Source organism: Leuciscus leuciscus, assembly GCF_965113295.1.
Source record: "Leuciscus leuciscus genome assembly, chromosome: 1".
Lineage (NCBI taxonomy): Eukaryota > Metazoa > Chordata > Actinopteri > Cypriniformes > Leuciscidae > Leuciscus > Leuciscus leuciscus.
Genome location: NC_138725.1, coordinates 26,515,093 through 26,538,469, shown reverse-complemented (window position 1 = coordinate 26,538,469; position 23,377 = coordinate 26,515,093). Strand labels below are relative to the sequence as shown.

General features: G+C 42.0%; 1 protein-coding gene across 11 annotated transcripts in view; it reads right to left on the bottom strand.

Annotated features, from left to right (window-relative positions):
* Positions 1-23,377, bottom strand: part of LOC309498630 (uncharacterized protein) — a 41,575-nt gene that overhangs the window by 13,099 nt on the left and 5,099 nt on the right. For 8 of the 11 annotated variants that reach the window (XR_014205998.1, XM_082169467.1, XM_082169464.1 and 5 more), the window contains exons 3-6: positions 23,037-23,324; positions 22,686-22,958; positions 21,507-21,575; positions 21,342-21,413 (exon numbers count right to left, since the gene is read on the bottom strand). Coding sequence is in view for 10 of the 11 variants with exons in the window: in XM_082169467.1 (XP_082025593.1) it covers positions 21,342-21,413; positions 21,507-21,575; positions 22,686-22,958; positions 23,037-23,324 (702 nt within the window). In the remaining variant the exon portion in view is untranslated. Of the gene's footprint in view, positions 1-9,789; positions 10,683-21,341; positions 21,414-21,506; positions 21,576-22,685; positions 22,959-23,036; positions 23,325-23,377 lie in introns of those variants that run through there. The other 3 variants (XM_082169465.1, XM_082169466.1, XM_082169471.1) reach the window with 2 other exon arrangements.

Here is a 23,377-nt window from a genome sequence, read left to right as displayed (position 1 = left end):
TAGAAGAGGGAATCTCCTCAACCACCACCAATGTGCAGCATCCACTTGGATGCGACGGCAGCCATATTGCGCCAGAACGCCCACCACACACCAGCTTACTGGTGGAGAGGAGACAGTGATGAAGCCAATCAGTATATGGGGATGATTAGGAGGCCATGATGGACAGAGGCCACTGGGCAAATTTGGCCAGGATGCCGGGGTTACACCCCTACTCTTTCGAAAGACATCCTGGGATTTTTAATGACCACAGAGAGTCAGGACCTCGGTTTAACGTCTCATCCGAAGGACGGTGCTCTTTGACAGTATAGTGTCCCCGTCACTATACTGGGGCATTAGGACCCACACAGACCCTAATGATCCTAGATCCTAATGCAGGATCTAGGAAAAATCTAATTGTTATTAAAACAGAAAATGTTGCTATTAGTAAACAAAAACTATTTCTAAAGCTAGGTCTTCTAAACATTAGATCGCTCACACCTAAGGCAGTTATTGTAAATGAAATAGTCACAGATAATAGCTTCGATGTACTTTGCCTTACTGAAACCTGGCTTAAACCAAATGATTATTTCGGTATTAATGAGTCTACTCCTCCTGGATACTGTTATAAGCATGAGCCCCGTCTGATTGGTCGTGGCGGAGGTGTTGCAACCATTTATAAAGATATTCTAAATGTTACCCAGAAAACGGGTTATACGTTTATTTCATTTGAAGTACTTGTACTAAATGTTACGCTCTTAGATGTTAGAAAAACATCCCTATTATCTCTAGCCTTGGCTACCGTATATAGACCGCCAGGGCCTTACGCTGATTTCCTAAAAGAGTTTGCAGATTTTCTCTCAGACCTATTAGTCAATGTCGATAAAGCATTAATTGTTGGAGATTTTAACATACACGTAGATAATCCAAATGATGCGTTAGGAGCTGCGTTTACAGATTTATTAAATTCATTTGGGGTCAAGCAAAACGTCACCGGACCAACACATCGTCTTAATCATACACTCGATTTAATTATATCACATGGAACCGATCCAACCTATATAGATATCATTCCACAAAGTGATGAAGTCACTGATCACTACATGGTAACTTGCATATTACGTACTGCTGTAATATGTCATGCGGCGTCGCGTTATCAACCAGGCAGAACAATCCTCCCATCCACCATAGATAATTTCTCAAATTGCTTATCTAATCTGTCTCAGCTGCCGCCTGAACCCAAACAAACAGATGAACTAGAAGAACTAACTAGCACTATGAGCACCATTCTCTCTAGAACATTGGATGTGGTTGCACCTATTAAATTAAAAAAGGTCAGAGAGAAAATTAAAGCACCATGGTATAACAATACTACGCATGTTTTAAAGAGAGAAACCCGTATTTTAGAGCGTAAATGGAAACAAACTAATTTAGAGGTCTTTAGAATCGCGTGGAAAGACAGTATGTCACGTTATAAAAAGGCCCTAAAAGCGGCCAGGGCTGAGCACCTCCGCAAACTAATAGAAAACAACCAAAACAATCCAAGGTTTTTATTTAACACCGTGGCTAGACTAACAAATAAACAGACGTCACCCGAACAAAATATCCCGTTACAGTTCAGTAGTAATGATTTCATGAACTTCTTCACTGAGAAAATAGAAAGCATCAGAACCACAATTGTAAACGTTCAATCTTCAATCGCGCCTTATAATTCAGCTTCAATTATCACCCCGAAAGAACAATTACAGTGCTTTACAACTATAGAACAAAAAGAGTTAAATAAACTTATCACTTCATCTAAAACAACAACATGTTTATTAGATCCTATACCAACTAAACTACTGAAAGAAGTGTTACCTGTAGTGGAAGAGCCTCTCCTCAATATTATTAACTCGTCTTTATCTTTAGGTCATGTTCCAAGAACATTTAAACTGGCAGTTATAAAACCTCTCATTAAGAAACCACAATTAGATCATAATAATCTAGCAAATTATAGACCCATTTCAAATCTTCCATTTATGTCTAAAATATTAGAAAAAGTGGTGTCCGCTCAACTGGGCTCTTTCTTGCAACAAAATGAGATCTATGAAAAGTTTCAGTCTGGATTCAGACCGCATCATAGCACTGAAACTGCGCTCGTTAAAATCACAAATGATTTACTTTTAGCTTCTGACCAAGGCTGTATCTCAATACTAGTTTTACTTGATCTTAGTGCTGCGTTCGATACTATAGATCACACAATACTCTTAGATCGACTACAAAATTATACTGGTGTTCAAGGACAAGCACTAAGCTGGTTCAAATCATACCTATCTGACCGCTACCATTTTGTCTATTTAAATGGAGAAAAATCGATCATAACTCCAGTAAACTATGGAGTGCCGCAGGGATCTGTATTAGGCCCTCTGTTATTTTCAATATATGTGATGCCACTTGGAAATATTATAAGGAAACATGGAATTAGTTTCCATTGTTATGCTGATGACACTCAAATATATATTTCATCACGGCCGGATGAAAACGCTAAATTTTCCAAATTGACAGAGTGTGTTAAAGATATAAAAGATTGGATGACGCGTAATTTTCTTTTATTAAATCCAGACAAGACAGAGGTTATGTAATGATTCATGTCTGTGTTCCTCTGTCTTGTCCCATGTTTAGCAGTTCCTCGTTATGTTGATTAGTCTCCCCAGGTGTTTCTCATTTACCACGCCCCCTTGTTATCTTGTTTAGCTTGTTTGCATTTGTATTTAAACCTCTGTGCTTCAGTTGTTGTTTGTCGGTCGTTGTAGCTGTTTCCATGTTCCTGTCCTAGTTCTGTGTTCTTCCTGGATTACCTGTTTGTTTTATTAAAAGTAATGTTTGCAGATGGATTCTCTTCCCGCTTCATTCCTGCCTCATCATAACAGAACGATCGACCAAACGATGAATCCAGCAGCATTTAAGGGTTATCTTCAGCCAAGTAGGCGGCCACGCCTGGTTCTTATCCCCAGGATGGCTGCTGCCATGCCTGCAAAGCCTGAGTCTCTTCGCGTCATGCCTGCAAAGCTTGGGTCTCTTCACGTCATGCCTGCAAAGCCTGAGTCTCTTCGCGTCATGCCTGCAAAGCCTGAGTCTCTTCGCGTCATGCCTGCAAAGCCTGAGTCTCTTCGCGTCATGCCTGCAAAGCCTTCACCGCTGGTCCTGCCCAGCACAAAGCCTTCACCGCTGGTCCTGCCCAGCACAAAGCCTTCACCGCTGGTCCTGCCCAGCACAAAGCCTTCACCGCTGGTCCTGCCCAGCACAAAGCCTTCACCGCTGGTCCTGACGCCCAGCTCAGAGCCCTCTTTGTCGCTGGTCCTGCCCAGCTCAGAGCCCTCTTCGCCGCTGGTCCTGCCCAGCTCAGAGCCCTCTTCGCCGCTGGTCCTGCCCAGCTCAGAGCTCTCAGAGCTCTCTTCGCCACTTGTCCTGTCCAGTTCAAAGCCCTCTTCATCGCTGGTCCTAACCAGTTCAGAGTCCTCTTCGTCGCTGGTCCTACCCAGTTCAAAGCCCTCGCTGCCGCTAGTCCCGTCAAGCTCAGAGCTTCACGTCAGTCCTGCCGAGCCAGAGCTTCACGTCAGTCCTGCCGAGCCAGAGCCAGAGCTTCACGTCAGTCCTCTTCGCCGCTGGTCCTACCCAGTTCAAAGCCCTCGCTGCCGCTAGTCCCGTCAAGCTCAGAGCTTCACGTCAGTCCTGCCGAGCCAGAGCTTCACGTCAGTCCTGCCGAGCCAGAGCCAGAGCTTCACGTCAGTCCTGCCGAGCCAGAGCTTCACGTCAGTCCTGCCGAGCCAGAGCTTCACGTCAGTCCTGCCGAGCCAGAGCTTCACGTCAGTCCTGCCGAGCCAGAGCTTCACGTCAGTCTTGCCGAGCCAGAGCCAGAGCTTCACGTCAGTCTTGCCGAGCCAGAGCTTCACGTCAGTCCTGCCGAGCCAGAGCTTCACGTCAGTCCTGCCGAGCTAGAGCTTCACGTCACGTCCGCCCGTCCAGAGTCTCGTCCCGCCGAGACTGAATCTGTTCCTGAGCCTGAGCCTGATACTGATCCTGAGCCTGAGCCTGAATCTGTTCCTCTTCCTCTTTCCACACCTGTGTCTTCGGACAAGATGGCCGACTCCACGCCTGTGTCTTCGGACAAGATGGCCACCACCGAGCCAGTGTCTCAGGACAAGATGGTCTCCAATGAGCCAGTGTCTCAGGACAAGATGGTCTCCGCCGAGCCAGTGTCTTCGGACAAGATGGCCGCCGCTGAGCCGGTGTCTGTCCCTGAGCCGGTGTCTGTTCCTGTTCCTGAACCAATGTCTGTTCCTGTGCCATGGTCTCCTCCCTGGCCGCCTGAAGGGTCGTCTCCTCCCTGGCCGCCTGAAGGGTTGTCTCCTCCCTGGCCGCCTGAAGGGTTGTCTCCGCCCTGGCCGCCTGAAGGGTCGTCTCCGCCCTGGTCGCCTGCACGGCCTGCTCCGCCCTGGTCGCCTGCACGGCCTGATCCGCCCTGGTCGCCTGCACGGCCTGATCCGCCCTGGTCGCCTGCACAGCCTGATCCGCCCTGGTCGCCTGCACAGCCTGATCCGCCCTGGTCGCCTGCACAGCCTGATCCGCCCTGGTCGCCTGCTGGTCGCCTGCACAGCCTGATCCGCCCTGGTCGCCTGCACAGCCTGATCCGCCCGGGTCGCCTGCAATGCCTGCTCCACCCTGGCCTCCCGTCTTGCCGCAATCTCCAGGTCCTCTTCCGCTCCACGGGCCTGGCCCTCCATCCCGCCCCCGGGTCCGCCTCCGCTCCACCACCCTCCTGAACTATTGTTTCCTGGGGAGTGTCTGGAAGCCACTCTTAAGGGGGGGGGGTTATGTAATGATTCATGTCTGTGTTCCTCTGTCTTGTCCCATGTTTAGCAGTTCCTCGTTATGTTGATTAGTCTCCCCAGGTGTTTCTCATTTACCACGCCCCCTTGTTATCTTGTTTAGCTTGTTTGCATTTGTATTTAAACCTCTGTGCTTCAGTTGTTGTTTGTCGGTCGTTGTAGCTGTTTCCATGTTCCTGTCCTAGTTCTGTGTTCTTCCTGGATTACCTGTTTGTTTTATTAAAAGTAATGTTTGCAGATGGATTCTCTTCCCGCTTCATTCCTGCCTCATCATAACAGGTAATACTTATCGGTTCAAAAAACCGCCCACAAAACCTCGCACAATACAACTTTAACATCATAGGATGTCCTGTTACTTTATCCTCTACAGTAAAAGACCTGGGTGTTATACTCGATTGCAACCTGTCTTTTGAAAATCATATTTCATATGTTACAAAAACAGCCTTTTTCCACCTTAGAAACATTGCTAAGCTACGTAATATGCTATCAGTTTCTTTTTCACAAATATGTTTATTATAATTTTCAATTTAAGGACAAAACACATAACACACACATAAGAAAATGAAATAAAAACCCTCCCCCCACCCTAAAACCCACCCTTCACTCAATTACAACAAAATTATTTTCTACAAATCAAAGTCTTTTACAAGGCGTAGAAAGGGCAACCAAATGTCTTTAAAGTCCTCCAGTTTTCCTTTGGCAATATATGTCAGTTTCTCCAGCGCCAAGTTACTGGACATCAGTTTGATCCACTGTTTCACTCCAGGTTTTTCTGTGTCCTTCCATTTCAAAGCAATAACATATTTCGCCTGCACCAGGCAAAGGTTTACAAGTTTCTTGTTCTTTGTATTGCATTTGAAGCTATTTGGAAAAATGTGTAATATACAGAGTTTACCATCTAAGGGCATTTTACATTCAATTAGATCAGAGATTAGTGCACAGATTTGCTTCCAAAAGATTTGAAGTTCCTCGCATTGCCACATACAATGATATAGCGTCCCCTTTTCTTTACCACATTTGACACAATCATCTGGTATATTAGGGTTGAAATGATGGAGTTTCACTGGTGTGATGTACGTTCTGAACAACCACTTGTACTGTACTAATCGGAATCTTGTGTTGATAGTTTGTTTTTGTGCAAGAATACAGGAGTTATTCCACTCCTCAACTGAAATGTCTGTTTCCATATCAGATCTCCAAGCTTGTAAATATGAAAGGCTACTTTCTTTTGAGGCTGCAATTAAAATATTATGAAATTTGGAAAGTAAGCCCCTACTGTGATGATGGTTAATAGCCATATTCTCTATGGTGGACAGTGGGGGCTGCACAGTCGACTTCAATAAATTAGTAATAAAACTTCTGACCTGAAGATACTTAAAAAAATATTTCTTAGGCAAGTCATATTTGTTTGTCAACTGTTCAAAAGACATTAGAACTCCATCATTGTACAAGTCCCCTAATTTACACACACCTTTATTCATCCACATTTTAAAGCCCATATCCGCGCGTGCAGGTTTAAATGTAACATTGCCCCAAATGGGTGACAGAGTTGAAAGCTTAGACTCCTCATTCAAAGCAACATGTGCCTGGTGCCAGATCGAAACAGTGTTTCTGACAATTGGATTTTTTGTGTTTTTTAGCAGCTGTTTAGTTTCAGCTGAGTAAATATAGGATTTTAATGGCAATTCTATTGTGTTGTTTTCAATTTGTATCCAAGAAGGAATATCCTTACGTGAAAAATACGAAGTTGCGGCACATAATTGAGCTGCCCAGTAGTACAGCTTCATGTTAGGCAGTCTAAGCCCCCCTCGGTCGAAAGGTAAATATAGAAGAGAAAGTCGTAACCTGGGCCGTTTATTATTCCATATAAATTTGGTAAAGTTTTTATTTAATGATGAAAACAAAGAGGCCGGAATATGTAGGGGAATAGATTGAAAAAGATATAGAAACTTTGGAAGAATCGACATTTTTATAATATTAATGCGACCTATCATGGAGATTGGCATCGTGTCCCATCTCTCTAATGATTCTAAAACCTTTTGAACTAGAGGGTCATAATTGATAGAAACAATTTTCTTTATGTCCGGGTTAACCTGGATTCCCAAATAGGTAAAACCTTCGTAGGTGCAGGTAAATTGTGTTTGGATAGGAGGGTTGTTTTTGTTCAGAAATAATAGGGAGCTTTTCTTCTGGTTAACTTTGTATCCAGAAAAATGACCAAAAGTCTGTAAAAAATTTCCCACTGCATGAACTGACTTCTCCAAGTTAGTTAAAAATAAAACAATATCATCCGCAAAAAGGGATAACCGATGTTCCGTTTGTCCTATTTTTATCCCAGTCAGCTCGTGGGAGTTGCGTATAGCCATAGCAAGCGGCTCAATGGCAAAAAGAAACAACAGCGGGCTAAGGGGACAGCCCTGTCGAGTGGATCTACAAAGTTGTATAGGTGTAAAGAGAACTGACTATTTGTTACAATTTTAGCAATCGGTTCTGTGTATAATAATCGGACCCATTTCAAATATTTCTCTCCCAGACCAAATCTTTTGAGGGTTTCAAAAAGGTATCTCCATTCTATTCTGTCAAACGCCTTTTCGGCGTCTAATGACAAAAAGGCGTGGTCAGTGGCGGATTGTTTTTCGTACAATATATTCAAAAGTCGACGAATATTATGAAAGGCTTGGCGGCCCAAAATAAATCCATTTTGATCATTAGAAATTAATTTTGGAGTGTGTGTTTCAATCCTGCGGGCCAAGGCCTTGCACAATATTTTTGTGTCACAGGACATTAGTGATATGGGGCGATATGAACCCATTTCTGTTGGAGTTTTACCTGGTTTTAAAATGACAGAAATGGAGGCCATTCTCAAAGATGGTGGTAGGATACCTTTTTCATAGGATTCATTAAACATATCAAGCAGGTGAGGCAATAATTTGTCAGGGAATCTCTTATAAATTTCAACTGGGAGTCCGTCAGGGCCTGGGGCTTTGCCACTGTTCATATGACGAAGTGCCTCTTTAAGTTCTTCTACACTCAGTTTTTCATCAAGGATATTTTTAGTCTCTTCAGGTAGGGTTGGAAATTGCAGCTGGTCTAGAAATTGATTCTGTGCATTTTCATTTTCAGGATATTCGGATTTATACAAATTTTCATAATATTTGGCAAAAGCATTGTTTATACGTGTTGGGTCTACAACATCTTCTCCATCGTCCAGTGTAATTGAGTTAATAGCTCTATCTGATTGTATTTTTTTGAGCCTCCAGGCCAGGAGCTTCCCTGCTTTCTCACCCTGATCATAGTAGGACTGTTTCAACCACAATAAGTTTGTAGCTATTTTGTTAGCGCCGAGTTCATTATATTCAGACTTTAATAACAGAAGTTTCTTATATTTGTCAGCGTCATCTTGCTGATATAAGTGGTCTTGCAGTTCTTTTATTTGTTTTTCAAGGTCTTTTAGTTTACTCAAATGTATTTTAGATTTACTTCTAGTATAGCTTATTATTTCCCCCCTTATATAGGCCTTAAATGCCTCCCATTTTATCGACGCACTGGTTTGGTTTGTATTGAAGAAGAAATAATCTGTTATCTTCCCTTCTAGAAATTCTTCAAACTCAACAGATTTCAACCATTTCGCTTGAAATCGAAATGGGGGTGGACGGGAACTAAAATTGGGCATCAGTAGGGATAAAATAACTGGGGCATGATCAGAGAGTAAAATAGTTTTGTACCAACACTTCTGAACCAGAGATACCAGACTGGAGGAGACCAAAAAAAAATCTATACGCGAATAAGTTTTGTACGTGCTGGAGAAACATGAGAACTCTGCCTTATCAGGGTAAAGATATCTCCAAACCTCCACCAAATTAAGGTCTCTCATGAATTTCCCAATAATCTTTCTTGCCTGTTGGTGGGAGGTGTCAGAGGTATTTGATCTGTCCATTGCAGGATTAATCACACAGTTGAAATCACCTCCAATGATGTACTGGCCACAATAAGATGACATAGTTAGGAAGAAATGTTGGTAGAAAGCAGGATCGTCCCCATTAGGGGCATATAAACAAACCAGATTAACTAAAGTTGAAATTATAGTACCACTGAGTATAATAAACCTCCCAGAAGGATCCAAGTATTTATCTCTTAATTGAAACGGAATTGACTTATGGATCAATATGATGACACCTCTAGAATGAGAGGAAAAACTAGAGAAGAATACCTGTCCAGGCCATCTGGACCTCACCCGGTTAATATCTTTCTCCAACAAATGAGTTTCTTGTAAAAAGCATATTGTGGTCTTCATCTGTTTTATTCTACCCAACACTTGCTTTAGTTTAACAATTTTATTTAGGCCGCGTACATTCCAAGTGGACACATTTATAGTGGAGCTACCTGACATAATAAAATTAACTTTTTTATTTGACTATGCCAAAAGAGAGTAGCTGTACCCTTTTCAGTTTCACATCTAAATTTTGTAGAAACCTTAAATACAAACGACCTTGAGTGAAGCTCCCAAAATAAAACCCCGCACATTTCCCCAAACGAAATGTGACCGTGAACCCTTCTAGACTAAGAACTTGGGTTAAACAAGACGTTCCATCCACAATGTGGGTAACGTACAACTGCGCACACATGACAACACCGGTGTGCTCGCAATACCAGTAGTCTCCGTTGAGAAAACCAGCACCGACCAGCAGGAAAACCAGCGGCCCATACTGGTCCCCCAACAGGAGGACTTTGACCAAAAAAAAAAAAAAAAAAAAAAATTAATAAAAAAAAAAAAAAAATGTTTGAATATGCCTCGATGTAAAAGCAGGTAAAATGGAAACTAGAAATAGTAGTGAACTAAAATGTATATCGTAAAATATGTATAGTCAAGCCGGTCACTTACTTATAGGTCCATTAGAACAACTTATACGGCTATTGCCTCACAGTGACTGTCCGCTAGAGTTAAGTAGAGTTTCTCAGTTCAATCTCCATCGTCGTCAGCAGTTGGTTGTGGTCTCATTTTCCTAACGTAATCTTCAGCCTCTTCATCCGACTTGAAGATGATACGCCTTTCGTTGTGTGTGATCATCAGCTGGGCCGGGTATAGCATCCCATAGCGGATATTCAGAGCGTGCAGCTTTGCTTTTACTCCATCGAAGCGCCGCTGCAGGCGGCGGGTTTCTGGCGACAGATCAGGGAACAGACTGAGCCGATGGTCCTTGTAGAAAATCTCCTTCATTTTCCTGGCAGCGGTCATGGCGGTCTCTCGATCCCAGTAATTCAGGAACTTCATGATTACTACCCTTGACGTCGTAGCTTTAGGGCTGTATGATCCAATCCTATGCGCTCTCTCGATAATGGGAGGCGAAGTAAAACAATCACCGAGCGCGTCTTTGAGCCATTTCTCCAGAAATCCGCACATGTCTTTGTCTTCAGATTTTTCGGGTAGTCCCACCAAACGGAGGTTAGAGCGTCTGTTTCTATCTTCATAACTTGTGATCTTGCTGGATAAGTCGGCAACCGTTTGCTCAAGCTGTTGAACTTTACCTTGGAGAGAAGCTACATCATCTTCAGCCCGTGATATTCGCTCCTCAGCCTCATCGAGTCTCCGTGAATGCGCTTGTACATCCCCTTTCACACTTCTGATGGCCTCCAGTGTGTCAGCAGAATGTTTCTCCATGTCGGCCCGTAATGAACGAATGGCATCGAGGATTTCACTGTTAGTAGTTGTCTCTCGAGCATCGTCCTCAAAGTGGGTCAGATGCGGCGGCTGCATAGCCTTGTTAACACTAGCTGTAGCAACCATAGCGCCGTTGTTCGATCTTGTTGTTTTTGTAGTTTGTTGGCTTGGTGTGGCACCTTTAGGTGGTGGCATGATGAACAAAAGATTACTAAAGACAAAAATGCGTCAAAATGATAGTTGGTCAAAAGTTAAGGATAAATCTGAAGGATTTAGTTGCGAGCCACTCACACGTGCGACCTCTTACCAAGCAGCCATAACCCAATCCTATCAGTTTCTGATGCAGAAAAGTTAGTTCATGCATTCATGACCTCGAGACTGGATTACTGTAATGCTTTATTAGCTGGTTGTCCTGCATCCTCAATAAATAAGCTACAGTTAGTCCAAAATGCCGCCGCTAGAGTTCTTACGAGATCAAGAAAATATGATCATATAACACAGATTTTATCATCACTGCATTGGTTACCTATAAAGTTCCGTATTAATTACAAGGTATTGCTACTGACTTATAAAGCCCTAAACGGCTTAGCTCCAGTCTATTTAACGGATCTTCTATCACCCTATAATCCATCGCGCTCTTTAAGATCACTAAATTCAAGGCTTTTGGTCATACCTAGGATATCCAGAACCACCAAAGGAGGGAGAGCATTTTCACATTTGGCTCCAAAACTCTGGAATAGTCTTCCTGATACTGTTCGTTGCTCAGACTCGTTCTCCCAGTTTAAAACTAGATTAAAGTCGCATCTCTTCAGCCAGGCATTCATATAATCCTACAGTTCAAACTACAATCCGGCCTCTAGCTCATAAATGCCAGAGGAAAACTGGCCCCCGACTGAGCCTGGGTTCTCCCAAGGTTTTTTTTCTCCATTAGGTCACCTGATGGAGTTTTAGGACACCATTAGGTCACTTGATGAAGTTTTTCGGTTCCTTGCCACTGTTGCCTTTGGCTTGCTCAGTTGGGGATATTTGGGGGATATTTAATTTAATTTTATCAATCAATAAATTCCTCTTGAAACAAACTTTGTTGTATTATTTTAATTTAATACTGTGAAGCTGCTTTGATACAATCTGTATTGTGAAAAGCACTATACAAATAAACTTGACTTGACTTGACTTGACAGACCACAGGGTGAGCGCCCTCTGCTGGCCTCACTAACACCTCTTCCAGCAGCAACCTGGTTTTTCTCAGGAGGTCTCCCATCCAGGTACTAACCAGGCTCAGCCCTGCTTAGCTTCAGTGGGCAACCAGTCTGGGGCTACAGGGTGACATGGCTGCTGACAAAACTCATTTAGAGTCTAATCTCTGACTTAGATTTATGTTGTTGATTACATCATCAAGTGATTCTACAACATAAGATCCAGAATTTTCTATTTATTCCAAAGGATTTCTTAAAAGTTGTTTTGATAAAAAAATTAAATAAAAAAAAAAAAAAAAAAAATTTGTTTAGGAAAAACAGACATCAAGAATCAGTGTATGAATCTCACCAATGGTGACAAACGCAATATTTAATTAGGAAAAGGAAATTACTAAGACAATTCAGATCATAATTTATTCATACTGCAATGCATGATGGGAGCCATGAATGAGTTTTGATTGGTGACACCCAGAATGCACTGCAACATGCTTTATTATTGTCACCATTGTTGAGATTCACAGGCTGAATCTTGATGTCTGTGTGTCTAAATAAAATATTTAATATAATAGAACTTTTAAGAAATATTTTAGATTCTATAGAAAATGCTACAAATCGTATGCTATAAAACCACCAGGCTGCTGCAATCAATACTCTCTAAACTTTAGTCCTCTGTTGTAAGTCGATTTGGATAAAAGCATCTGCTAATAAACTAAGTGTAAATGAGTTTAGTGTTTCAGGTCAAATGATGATTACATCAAAACATTACCAACACCACCTGATCACCTTTTATCTTTGTTCATCTGTCAGTTATAACGTAGATACAACAGCCAGACAAAATCTAAAGTTATTAGATTAAGGGTCAAGAGCCCAACTAAAGCAAACGCTAAACACCATAATGGTAACTTAAAATTAGATTTTCTCTTTTGGTGATTCTGCTTGTTAACATCAGGTGTCTTCAATAATGGTCAATCATCACACAATTAATCACTTAATTATCTCATTCATTTTAACACTCTTCAGTGTTCATTTAACACTCATATTTTAACACTTTAACCCTTTGAGTGTGGAGTAAAATAAACTCCCAGGAGAGTTAATTTAACACTGGAGTTTTTGCTGTGTAGGATAACATTCTCTGAAAACATCCTCAAAATGTTAAAGTTAAAACGTTATATCTTAGTTTACATTTAACCTTATAGAAACATTATTTGGAATGAGAAAACATCCTCAAAACATTCTTTGAACATTACATTCAAATGTTTTCTTTAAAACCAATGTTTTTTTTTACCAAACTTGTAGGGAATGTTAGCCAACGTTCTGAGAACATTCCCTGCTAGCTGGGTGTATTGAAAATCGCTAATGTGAAGCCAGACACAAGTATTTGTTAGAGCTTAAAGGTGCTCTAAGTGATGCGACGCGTTTTTTAGGCCCAAACATTTTTTGTCACATACAGCAAACATCTCCTCACTATCCGCTAGCTGCCTGTCCCCTGAACACACTGTAAAATAACGCGGTCTCTCTAGACACCACAGGCTCCACGAACGGCAACAAAAACAAACTGGGCTCACCCGCACCACGAAACATAACAAACAGTGTTCCAGCCAATGACCGACAAGAAGCATTGGAGGGTGGGGTTTGGGGGGTTCGTGCGCGTACACATGAAGGGGGTGTGGAGGAGAGAGAAGCATGAAGAGGGAAGTTTGAATTATGGCCGACACACGACCAAAGAGACGACGTTTCGATGAACAAATTGCAAAGAAGAGGGACAAGGATAAGGAACGCGTGAAGTCCCGAATTTACATTGGAAAAACCTTCGAAATGTGGCGAGAACTCCGCCGGCAGAAGGGCTTCCAATCCGACATAGTTGCTCTGTTTTTGCAGAACAGGTAAATCCATTTTTCTTTCTAAACTGACGTTCATGTTCGCCAAACCAACACAAGAATGTAATTAGCTAGAACTATGCAGTCAGCGTTAACTTTGGTGACTACAACATGTATGTTTCTAGCAGCGATCAATCTCTATTGTAAATGATCAAGCAAATTCACAGTAGGGCGACAATTTGTGTGAATGACTGTTTTCACCCACGGTTTGTTATGAATTTGAATGTTCATTTATAGGCTATTGACAACTTTGACTAAATTTGTTTACGACGCCGCCGTTGTTTATGCTCACTGGGAAACGCGAAGCTAACGTTATCTTGCTAGTATTGTGTCCTTTTATGGGAGCTATAGTTATAACCTCAGGTGGCAAAACGATTAAGATAATGTTTCTCTTTTTCTGCATTCTGTTCTGCAATATATAAAAGCATTTATCAAAATTGGCGACATTACACATTGAATGAAGTATCAGTAAAACTTAACTTTGTAGTGACTATTTTGACTTTCCTTTATGCCGGAAGGGAGGGGAGGAGGGAGGAGACGGGATGAGGAGGAGGGAGGGTCTAGCTAGCCTCCATTTTGTTTGACAACAATTCGAATGTCAACAAGAAGTTACGACTCCCGGGATCGCTTAGAGCACCTTTAACAACTGATATTTAGAACTCACTCTGGGAATCTGAGGCCCCATCCTCCTAGACAGGGCAAAAAGATCTCAGTTACCCTGGCAACGATCAGATAAGGAGTTTTATGACTTTTAGCAATGTGGACAGGGCCTCTGCTGCAAGACCCATAGATATTAGAACAGACTCTCCTGCATTCATTTATCGATGGACTGATTAACATTAAATTAACATGCATTCCAGAACATTTTGTGAATTATTTACTGTCTTGGGTTGTGTCTTGTAATACTATTATCTGTTAATACTATTATTTCTTTGATACTATATATCTTATTATAGAAACCACAGCCAACGTAACCCCACGCATACCATGTTTAGTCTCTATAAATTGGTACTTTGAAGATCGAAATGATTGTGTACATGATATGCCGATAGCTGTGCAACATATTAGTATTACAAGAATCTTTCTTAGTTTTGCCTTCAGAAACCAATCCAGCGTGCCATTGCAAATGAGCATGCTTAGAACATAGCGTCATAAATCTTCTCCACAGAGGAAACTCCCGCCAGAAAGTCCACCCGTCTCATTGGTCAAGCAAACCCAGAGAGGTGTGGCCGATCTCAGGCTTTATTAAAGACAGCCCACAGTGACCGCCCTCTTTCTTAGCTCGTCTCATCCAGCTACAACACTGCTTCTGCTGATACTGGGGGGGAACCCCTCCCCCACTGGGGCCCAGGGCACTGAGCCCAGCAGGCCGGAGCACCGCCTGCCATGCTTTCATACTACCAAAGGTAGACAGAAGGCCGTGTCTCCAATGCAGAAAACTGCAACTTTACCATCACTGAATGGACAACGATCAATTCCGGGCCTTCTCGGCACTTCAGGATGCCGTGCCGTCCAGCGTGCCCTCAGCAGGCCAGGGCCGCAGGCTTCGACTCACAACAACCATGTGCTCAAACCACCATGCAAGCTCATCATCATCTTCTCCATCAAGCAGAGAAGAAAACGATGGCAACTTGCACCAGTGACTTTTGACACTCACGGACCCATCAACGAATTCAAATTTCAACCACTTCAAGAATTGTATCCACTGCAGACCATGCAAGTTTCAATTTAATGAGGTGCTCTAAAAATGATCAGCTGATGGTTCTTTTCATAGTTAAATAGATCTTTTCCATAGTTCTATTTCCTGCTTCCGGTTCCACATCACTCACCCTTTTACCTATGCATGTATGTATGTATGTTAGTGTTAGTTATGTTTGTGAGTTAGTTAATAAAACTTGTGCACAATATGGATTTGGTTTCTAAGTGTCTCTGCTTGCATACAAAGTCCCTTTTAAGATCTTGATCTTGTTACATGCTCTAAGCGCTGTACATGCTAATAAATAATCATTTTTTGGTGGTCATGAAAGATACACTTTTCTTAGAATAAATGGATAATCAAAGAGTTTGTTGGAACTGATGAATTGATTGTAATATTAATTTAGCTTACCTCAAAGTTAATCTAATTAACTGACCCAAATATTATTAATTAATCATAATTGGTAATTATGGATTATTATTAATATTTCCCCTTTGAGCTAATACCATTACATCTGTTAAAGTCTCCCTAACATTGTCCGGGAAGCAGACACACTCTGTCAGTTCAAAGCAAGACTAAAGACACATCTCTTTGACCTAGCACACACAAAATACATTATAGACTTCTATAATTCAATGTTAGGCTCAGTGTTTCCCCTACAATGTATTAAGCAGCGGCGCAGCCGCTGCAAAACCTTCACATGATCAGTAATATCACGGCATTCACTTACACACCTAAAAACACTGAAACATGGCGACCGGCGGCGCTGCCAATGCGATGGCTCTGAATCCACTTGTTGACAAGAAAGGAGGAAAGAGCCACAAATGGAAATATTTTTGATTAGGCTAATGTCACGTTGCCATATCGGGGCCATTCACATGCAAATATTTCAAATGTGGACGCGCGGCAAGCGCGCTCATAATAGAAGCGACGTGGCGCGCTCGTTTTCTCAGGCATAGCAACAACAGACGCCACGGGAGAGCGGGAGAGCGGGAGAGCGAGCAAGCGCTTGTGGAAAGGAGAAAGCGGTACGAACTGTGAAATTGGTACCGAGAACCGTGAATTTTCACTGGTATTGACAATACCATTATTTTTTCAGATGAGTCTACTAAATTGGTTTGTGAAGAAGAGAAAGGTGGATGGGGACCATCGAGGAGCTGAGGTTAGCAGGCACGTGCGGAGGGGATTTGTGACTTTGTGGGGCTTCAGTGTCTCATGATCCTTCAGAAATCATTCTAATATGATATGTGATGCTCTTTTTTTTAAAAATATTCTTTGATTAATAAAAAATTAAAAAGAACATCATGTAATAATATTTCACAATATTAGGCTACCGTTTTTTCTGTATTTTTGATTAAATAAATGCAGGCTTGATGAGCATAAGACTTCTTTCAAAAACATAAAATAGTAACCAAACTTTACACACACACACACACACACACACACACACACACACACACACACACACACACACACACAGCCCCTTTCTTACATTTGAGCCCCTGCCCCTGATGAACTCTTTGCACGTCCCTGGAGGTTAGTGAAGTAAAATAGGCTATGCAAGCTAGTCACCTTTTAAATTGATGAAAAGTTTCATTTGGATTTTAATATTCAAAATGTCTACAGGATAAATTAAATGAAAGTACTGGTTACATGATAATGTATCTAAGTGCTAAAGTGTGTTACAGAAAAAAAGATCAGTAGTGCAGGTGAGGGAGGAAAGAGATCTCGAGGGAGAGACTCCAAGAGAGCAAGAGAGAGAGGCTGCATTGGTAGGACATGAGCGAGATGACCGAGGAAAGGTGAGAGGACAGGACCAAGGAGAGACTACAAGAGAGCAGGAGAGAGTAGCTGTAGTGGTAGGACATGAGCGAGAGGAGGTGCGAGGAAATGACCGAGGAGAGGTGGATGGACAGGACCAAGGAGAACGACCAGGGACAACAACAACTACATGACGACACAGGCGGTCTGGATGGGACCCTAACTGGGTTGATATCTCCAGATTCAAGCCTTGGTTGTACCACGTACAAAGCCATGGTGATTATTCAACATAACCTTAATTTATCCACCATATTTGTACTTTTGAGAGAAAATATAATAAATCGTTTGTTGCCTGTAGGAATGTTCTGTCGCTTGTGTCGGCAGCACAAGAAGGCACCCAAAAGAGGTGTGGGAAAGAGGCCGTTTATCGAAATTGGGTGCCAGCTTTATCGAGTTGACTACCTGGACAAGCACCTCAACACTCAACACCACCAGGAGAGTGTAAAATCTCACTCCTCTCTGATACAAGGTAAGATCCTGTGTAAATGGCCTGTTGGCATATTAAAGCTAGTTAACAATAATATATTTACATTCATTTTTAAACATTTATGCACAGGTTTTGTCAATATACATTTTGTTTGGTTGTATAGTTTAGTGGTGCTTAATAGTTTAAAATTGATTGTAAATGATGATGCAGATACATAAAACTTCCCACAGGAACAAACTCAGTACTGGTTGCCTTTGAACCCGTGGTGGTGCTTGAGCATGAGGCTGTAATAGGGGGATTTAAGTGCCTCTATCACACCATCAAACGAGAGCAGGCACATCACACCAATTATACTGTTTTGTTGGATCTTGCAGAGTGTTTGGGGTGTGATTATTTCAAAAAGCTCAAGGTAAAACATTAAGTTTTTGGCACTATATTCAACATTTAACATAAACATTATTTTTAATATCTATTAATATTTGATTTTAACTTTTCAGATTGGGAAAACAACTAACTATACATCACACAGAATTATAGACGAGATGTTAGACATCATAAACAGAGTGGTGGAGGAACCAATCCTCAACGATATCAATCAATCTGTAGCAATCGGATTTGAAGTTGACGAAACCACTGACATTTCTGTCAGTCGACAGTTAGATCTACACGTGAGGCAAGTTTGAGTAAGAAATTATTTTTTGCAAATATTATGAAACGTATTGAACGTATAAAACGTAATGCGTAAAATATTATAAAAATTTTATGTTTACATCAAGATTTCCTGTCTTCATCAGATACACAGATGTAGAAGGGCAGGTCTTCAGTCAATTTCTTGACATGATTAGTGTCCCTGATGACACAGCAAAAACCATAGTGGCAGCCCACAAAGGTATCCTTTTTAAAAAAGGAATTCCCACCACAAAATTGTATGGGTTGGGAACAGATGGAGCTGCTGTCATGACTGGTATGCACACATGTTCAAAGGCTGTTTCAGTGTGAGTTAACAGATATTGTGGTGTATAACTAATGGTGTCTCCAAACAGGGAGAGTGAATGGTGTAGCCAAGCAACTTGGGGATGCCTTCCCCTGGCTGGTGTCTGTTGCCTGTGCTGCCCATCGGCTTGCCCTGTCATGCAAGGATGCGTCAACATCGGTACCCTACATGGGAACATTTAGGGACCACCTGCAGAAGCTCCACCTGTATTTCCGCAACAGCGCCAATAGGACTGCTGCTCTGAAGATGGCAGGGCAGACCTTGGGTATCGATGATTTGAAAGTCAAGGCAAGTTTTGCTGAAAGTAAAACAATACTTGCATCACCAATTGCATCTGCTAAATTAAATTGTAACACAACTTATGACTAGCACCTTCTGGGCCTGCTCATGTTTTTTTATCTTTTTACTCATTAAATATTTTTTAGGAGGTGAAGGACACACGCTGGCTGTCGCAAGATGCAGCTATTAAAAACCTCCAGCGCAACCTCTGTGCAGTCCTGGCAGCCTTGGCTGAAGAGTCAGAGGTCAACAGGTGCCCATCAGCCAAGGGGCTGTATTCCTTTCTGGCAACATACAGGTTTGTGGCAGCAGTCTACCTGCAATCAGATGTGCTGCCACACCTAAGCTGCCTGTCCAAATTGTTCCAGAAGGAAAAAGTAAATTTTCTGGCACTGAAATACCAGGTAAGAATTTATTTTAATAGGATATTTCAGAAGCTCTCTGCAGCATTTACTACATTTAATCCCTGTCTTTTTATTAGGTTCCTGTGACAGTGGCTGCTCTGAGGAAGATTAAAGATGATGGAGACAATCAACCTCCTGGGTCATTCCTGTCCCAGCTAAATCAAGACCTGGATGATCCAGCAAGACTGTCTGCCTTCAGCATTGTCCACGAGGAGGAGAGGGACCGGAGAGGGAGAGGACTCGAAGAAATGTCCAGCAGAGAACAGCTCTGGTCCAGATTCAGGAGCCAGGTAAGGGTTTGAAATGTTGTGGTGTTGTTGCACAGTTGTTGTTGAGTTTGGAGAAAAGGGAAATGGGAGGAAGGGAAAAATGGGGAGGACTTGAGCTGTCAAAGTACTTAAGGGAGGAGTCAGATTGCTTTGCCCATAATTTGCCATTTAGTCCAAATATAAGCAATCTTTCACCATGATCACTGATTGCCTCTCTAAGACAAACAAATGAACTTACTTTTGTTTGTCATCTTTAGGTAATGGAACCATATCTGGATGCTTTAATCAGATCCATTATTCATTCATTGAGACATATTGACGTGATTTCTGTATACCTACAGCTCCAGGCACACTGAAAACTCTTAATGCAGTGTTTGTATTTGCTTTATTTCTAGGTGAAGACAGACCTGAGAAATAGGCAACAAGGACAGCATCTGGCCACGTGCATGCGTGTCAGCATTAATGGCCCCCCCACAACAGAATTCAATTACCAAAGAGCCTTAGAAATCTTCTATGAAAAGCCCAGAAAAATTAAGTGCTCACATATTGGGTGTGGCCTTTGCCATTAAGATAAAAATTTAAATAAATTGTAAATCATCTTTTTTCTGGGTTGTAGCGTTTCATTTTTACACTATCAATTTCTAACTTACAGCTGAAAATTAACACAAAACAAAAAAACATGAATCTGTTGATGGTATGTCAAATTTGTATGTCTCAAAATGTCCATTTCTATCCACAAAACTTGCCAGAAGTCATGGTTTAAGGGGTTATAAAAAAAAAAAAATCTTACGGGGGTGCATGCCCCCGGACCCCCTGCGAGCGGCTTGGTAACAACCTCCGGCACGTAACAGCACCGCTGCTGGAAAATTTTATAGGGGAAACACTGTAGGCTGCATAGATTAGGTCAGCCGGAACTGGGAACACTCCCCATAAATCCTGATGTACTCGTTACATCATAAGAAGAATGGCATCTACGCTAATATTTGTCTATCTGTTTATCCCGAGGTTTACCGCAGTCCGCCGGATCCAGGCTGTATCCAGATCTGATGAAGGACCTGCACCTGGACACGACGACAGCGCAGTCCTGAAATGTCAACTAGTCTCTCCCCTGTGAAGGCCTCCCGCCCTCCCTTTACCTCTCTACAGAAAAAGCGTTGTCGGGATAATTCCGGCTCGTGTGGCTACGAGGAAGCGATACAAATTCTGTATTATACATTTTAAGGCCAGACAAGTAGTATGTTGAGGGTTGATTTGTAGGGAAGGACTACACGCCTGCGCACATATATTCAAAGGCGCATACCTATAGACTGAACTCATAATACGCATGTGCACGCCATCAGCGTTCTCACTGGTTTGCGTTTTTGAAGTTTGCGCAGAAAGAACTTAAGAGTTTTCTGTTAAAACGGTGTCGAGTTAGAGGCCCCTATAACTAATGATCGTTGTGACGGAAGTGAATCAATCAAACTAACTTTAGCTGGATAATAACTTTATTCTAGAGCTGCTATAAAGCCAAAACAATCACTGTTACTTTAATTTCCTATTATCAATGTAAAGCTGCTTTGGAACAATCTACATTGTTAAAAGCGCTATATAAATGAAGATGACTTGACTTGACTTGACTAAATGAGGGCAGACATTGAAACCCTTAACAGTGCACAGTCTAGTGTGCTTTAATACCTTTAAAAACATCCACATTATGACAGACCATTCATTGTTCCCTGAATAAGTAACTTTGATAACTGCATGTTTACAATAAACAGTCTGCTCCTGTAAGGAGTCCTGAATGTAAATTAATTTATGCTGTGCTACACTACAGCCTTTGGAGAAACAGAAATAAGTGAAAAAAGCACTGATATTCAATTAAAGCATAGTTACCAGTTAGTTTGTCTTTCTCCAGAGCAATAGTCGCACTGATGTCTGCTGTTTCACCGGCACACTCTCGTCCTGCTGGAGAAAAAGTGAAAGGTCAAAGTGCATCTCCAGGACTGTAGTATGAATCTACTTGAAATTTGCCATGACAAAGCAACAGCTCAAACATACCATCAGATTCTTTCTTGAGTGAAGATTCTTCAGCATTAGCAGCGCTGGCACTCAATTCTGTAACTTGTCCTGGAAAACCACGATAAATGAATTGTAGTGGCAGTAAATTACTTTTCTCAGATAGAATATTTCATACAGGTCTAATGTTAATGTGTCAGGCCACATAATATTCATACACATATGTAACCGGGGCAGGAATAGCCTGATATTTGATTAATTTCCCTGGTGATTTACCCTTACGTTTGTTTTGACTCAGCCGCGCGCTGTCCCTTTTAACAGTGTGTGCATGCGCAAATGAAAGATAGCGTAAGTCAGACTGAAAGAGAGCGCAGTTCGAAACAGAGTTACACAGAGGGAGAAATAGTTGATAAAACTGTTAAAGCAGCACTCAGTAGCTTCGGGATTTCTTCGCTGTATTCTCGCTTTTTGCTCGCAGGTTTCTCTCTAGAGCTCCCCCCACAGCTTCGGAATAGATATTTGACAACACTGTTGTAAAAACTCGTTGTTGATTCTCAGACACCAGAGGCTATAGATCAACGACATCAAAGCAGATGGGACATTCTTTAAAACGTCTTCTTCATTCGGGTTCGGCCAGCGTGAGGGAGCGCAATAATGACCGCATTTTAGCAGATTTCTTTTGGCCGTAAAGCAATTGTTTACATCGCGAGACCTGATATCACGCGAGACTTCCTGACGCAGCGGCCGGCGGCCCGCCGGCTCAAAGTTGCAAGTGCGTATTTTCCGCTCACGGGGACCAGGGGGGTGCGAAACGACCACCATTCAACCCGAAATAAGTAATATAACCATTCCAATGACTCCGAAGCTGTTCAGTTAAGGTAAAAAAAGTTACTTAGTTCACCTTTAAAGAGAGAACATTTCCAGTTTGATATTGACTTGTGAGAACAATACGTTATATTGCACGTGTGCCAGCTACCACGTGAGCTTTTTCTGTGAAAATCGAGCCAAGATATCTCATAAAAAGCCAAGTGTCTCACAATCATAACAGACAGATATGCATTTGTCTGCACTAGATTTGGTATTTGTATGTGGATCAGCAAAAAAATTCACAGTCGGGCAGAAATGATCTGTAGTTCCAAAATATATGGTCACATGACAATAAAAGTGGTACAGTTGCCAAGATAAATGGGGTGGGTCAATTTACCCACTGGCTCATCTTACCCCTAATTGGTTCTTTGATGCTCTTGTGGGTCAAAAGACAATCATATTCATCTTTTTCCTCCTCCTTGATCTCCACACTCTTCCTGATCTGATAGGATCCATCATGGTTTGGTCTGATTCCTGTGGATTCAATCTGATCTTCAGGCAGAGATGCGTTATTTTTCCTAATGATCATCATCACGTCTTTAGGGTAGAAGCCGGTGGCCAGACAGGTCAGTTTCAGCTTGGTTTCATCAGTGGATTTCCTTGCAAAAATATGAAGCTTTGGAAGAGCTGTAAACACAGAAATCAGTTTATAAATCAGTTTAATCAGCTGCTGATCATCAACAAATACAAACACATGTTACTCACATGTTTTTCTGAGCTCCTCGTCTCCATATTCTCTGAATTTGTTGAGCCAGTCCACACACTCTTTCTCCAGGTAGCCTTTGGTGTATTGGTTTAGGATTGGCACATTGTCCCACTTTCTCTTGGTTGGTAGAGCTGTGTCAACTGGGGCGACCCACTGAGACTCTTTATCATCAAAAGACAGAAAGTATTCTCCATCATAGCCGTACTCAGAAACACCTTTGGAAAACTTCACTTCATCTCCCTGCTGCTCAACTTCACAACCGTGTCTCCACTGAAGAACATGAAGATCTGAAACATGAAGAATCAAAATGTTTATAAGATGATAACAATAATAAAACTAG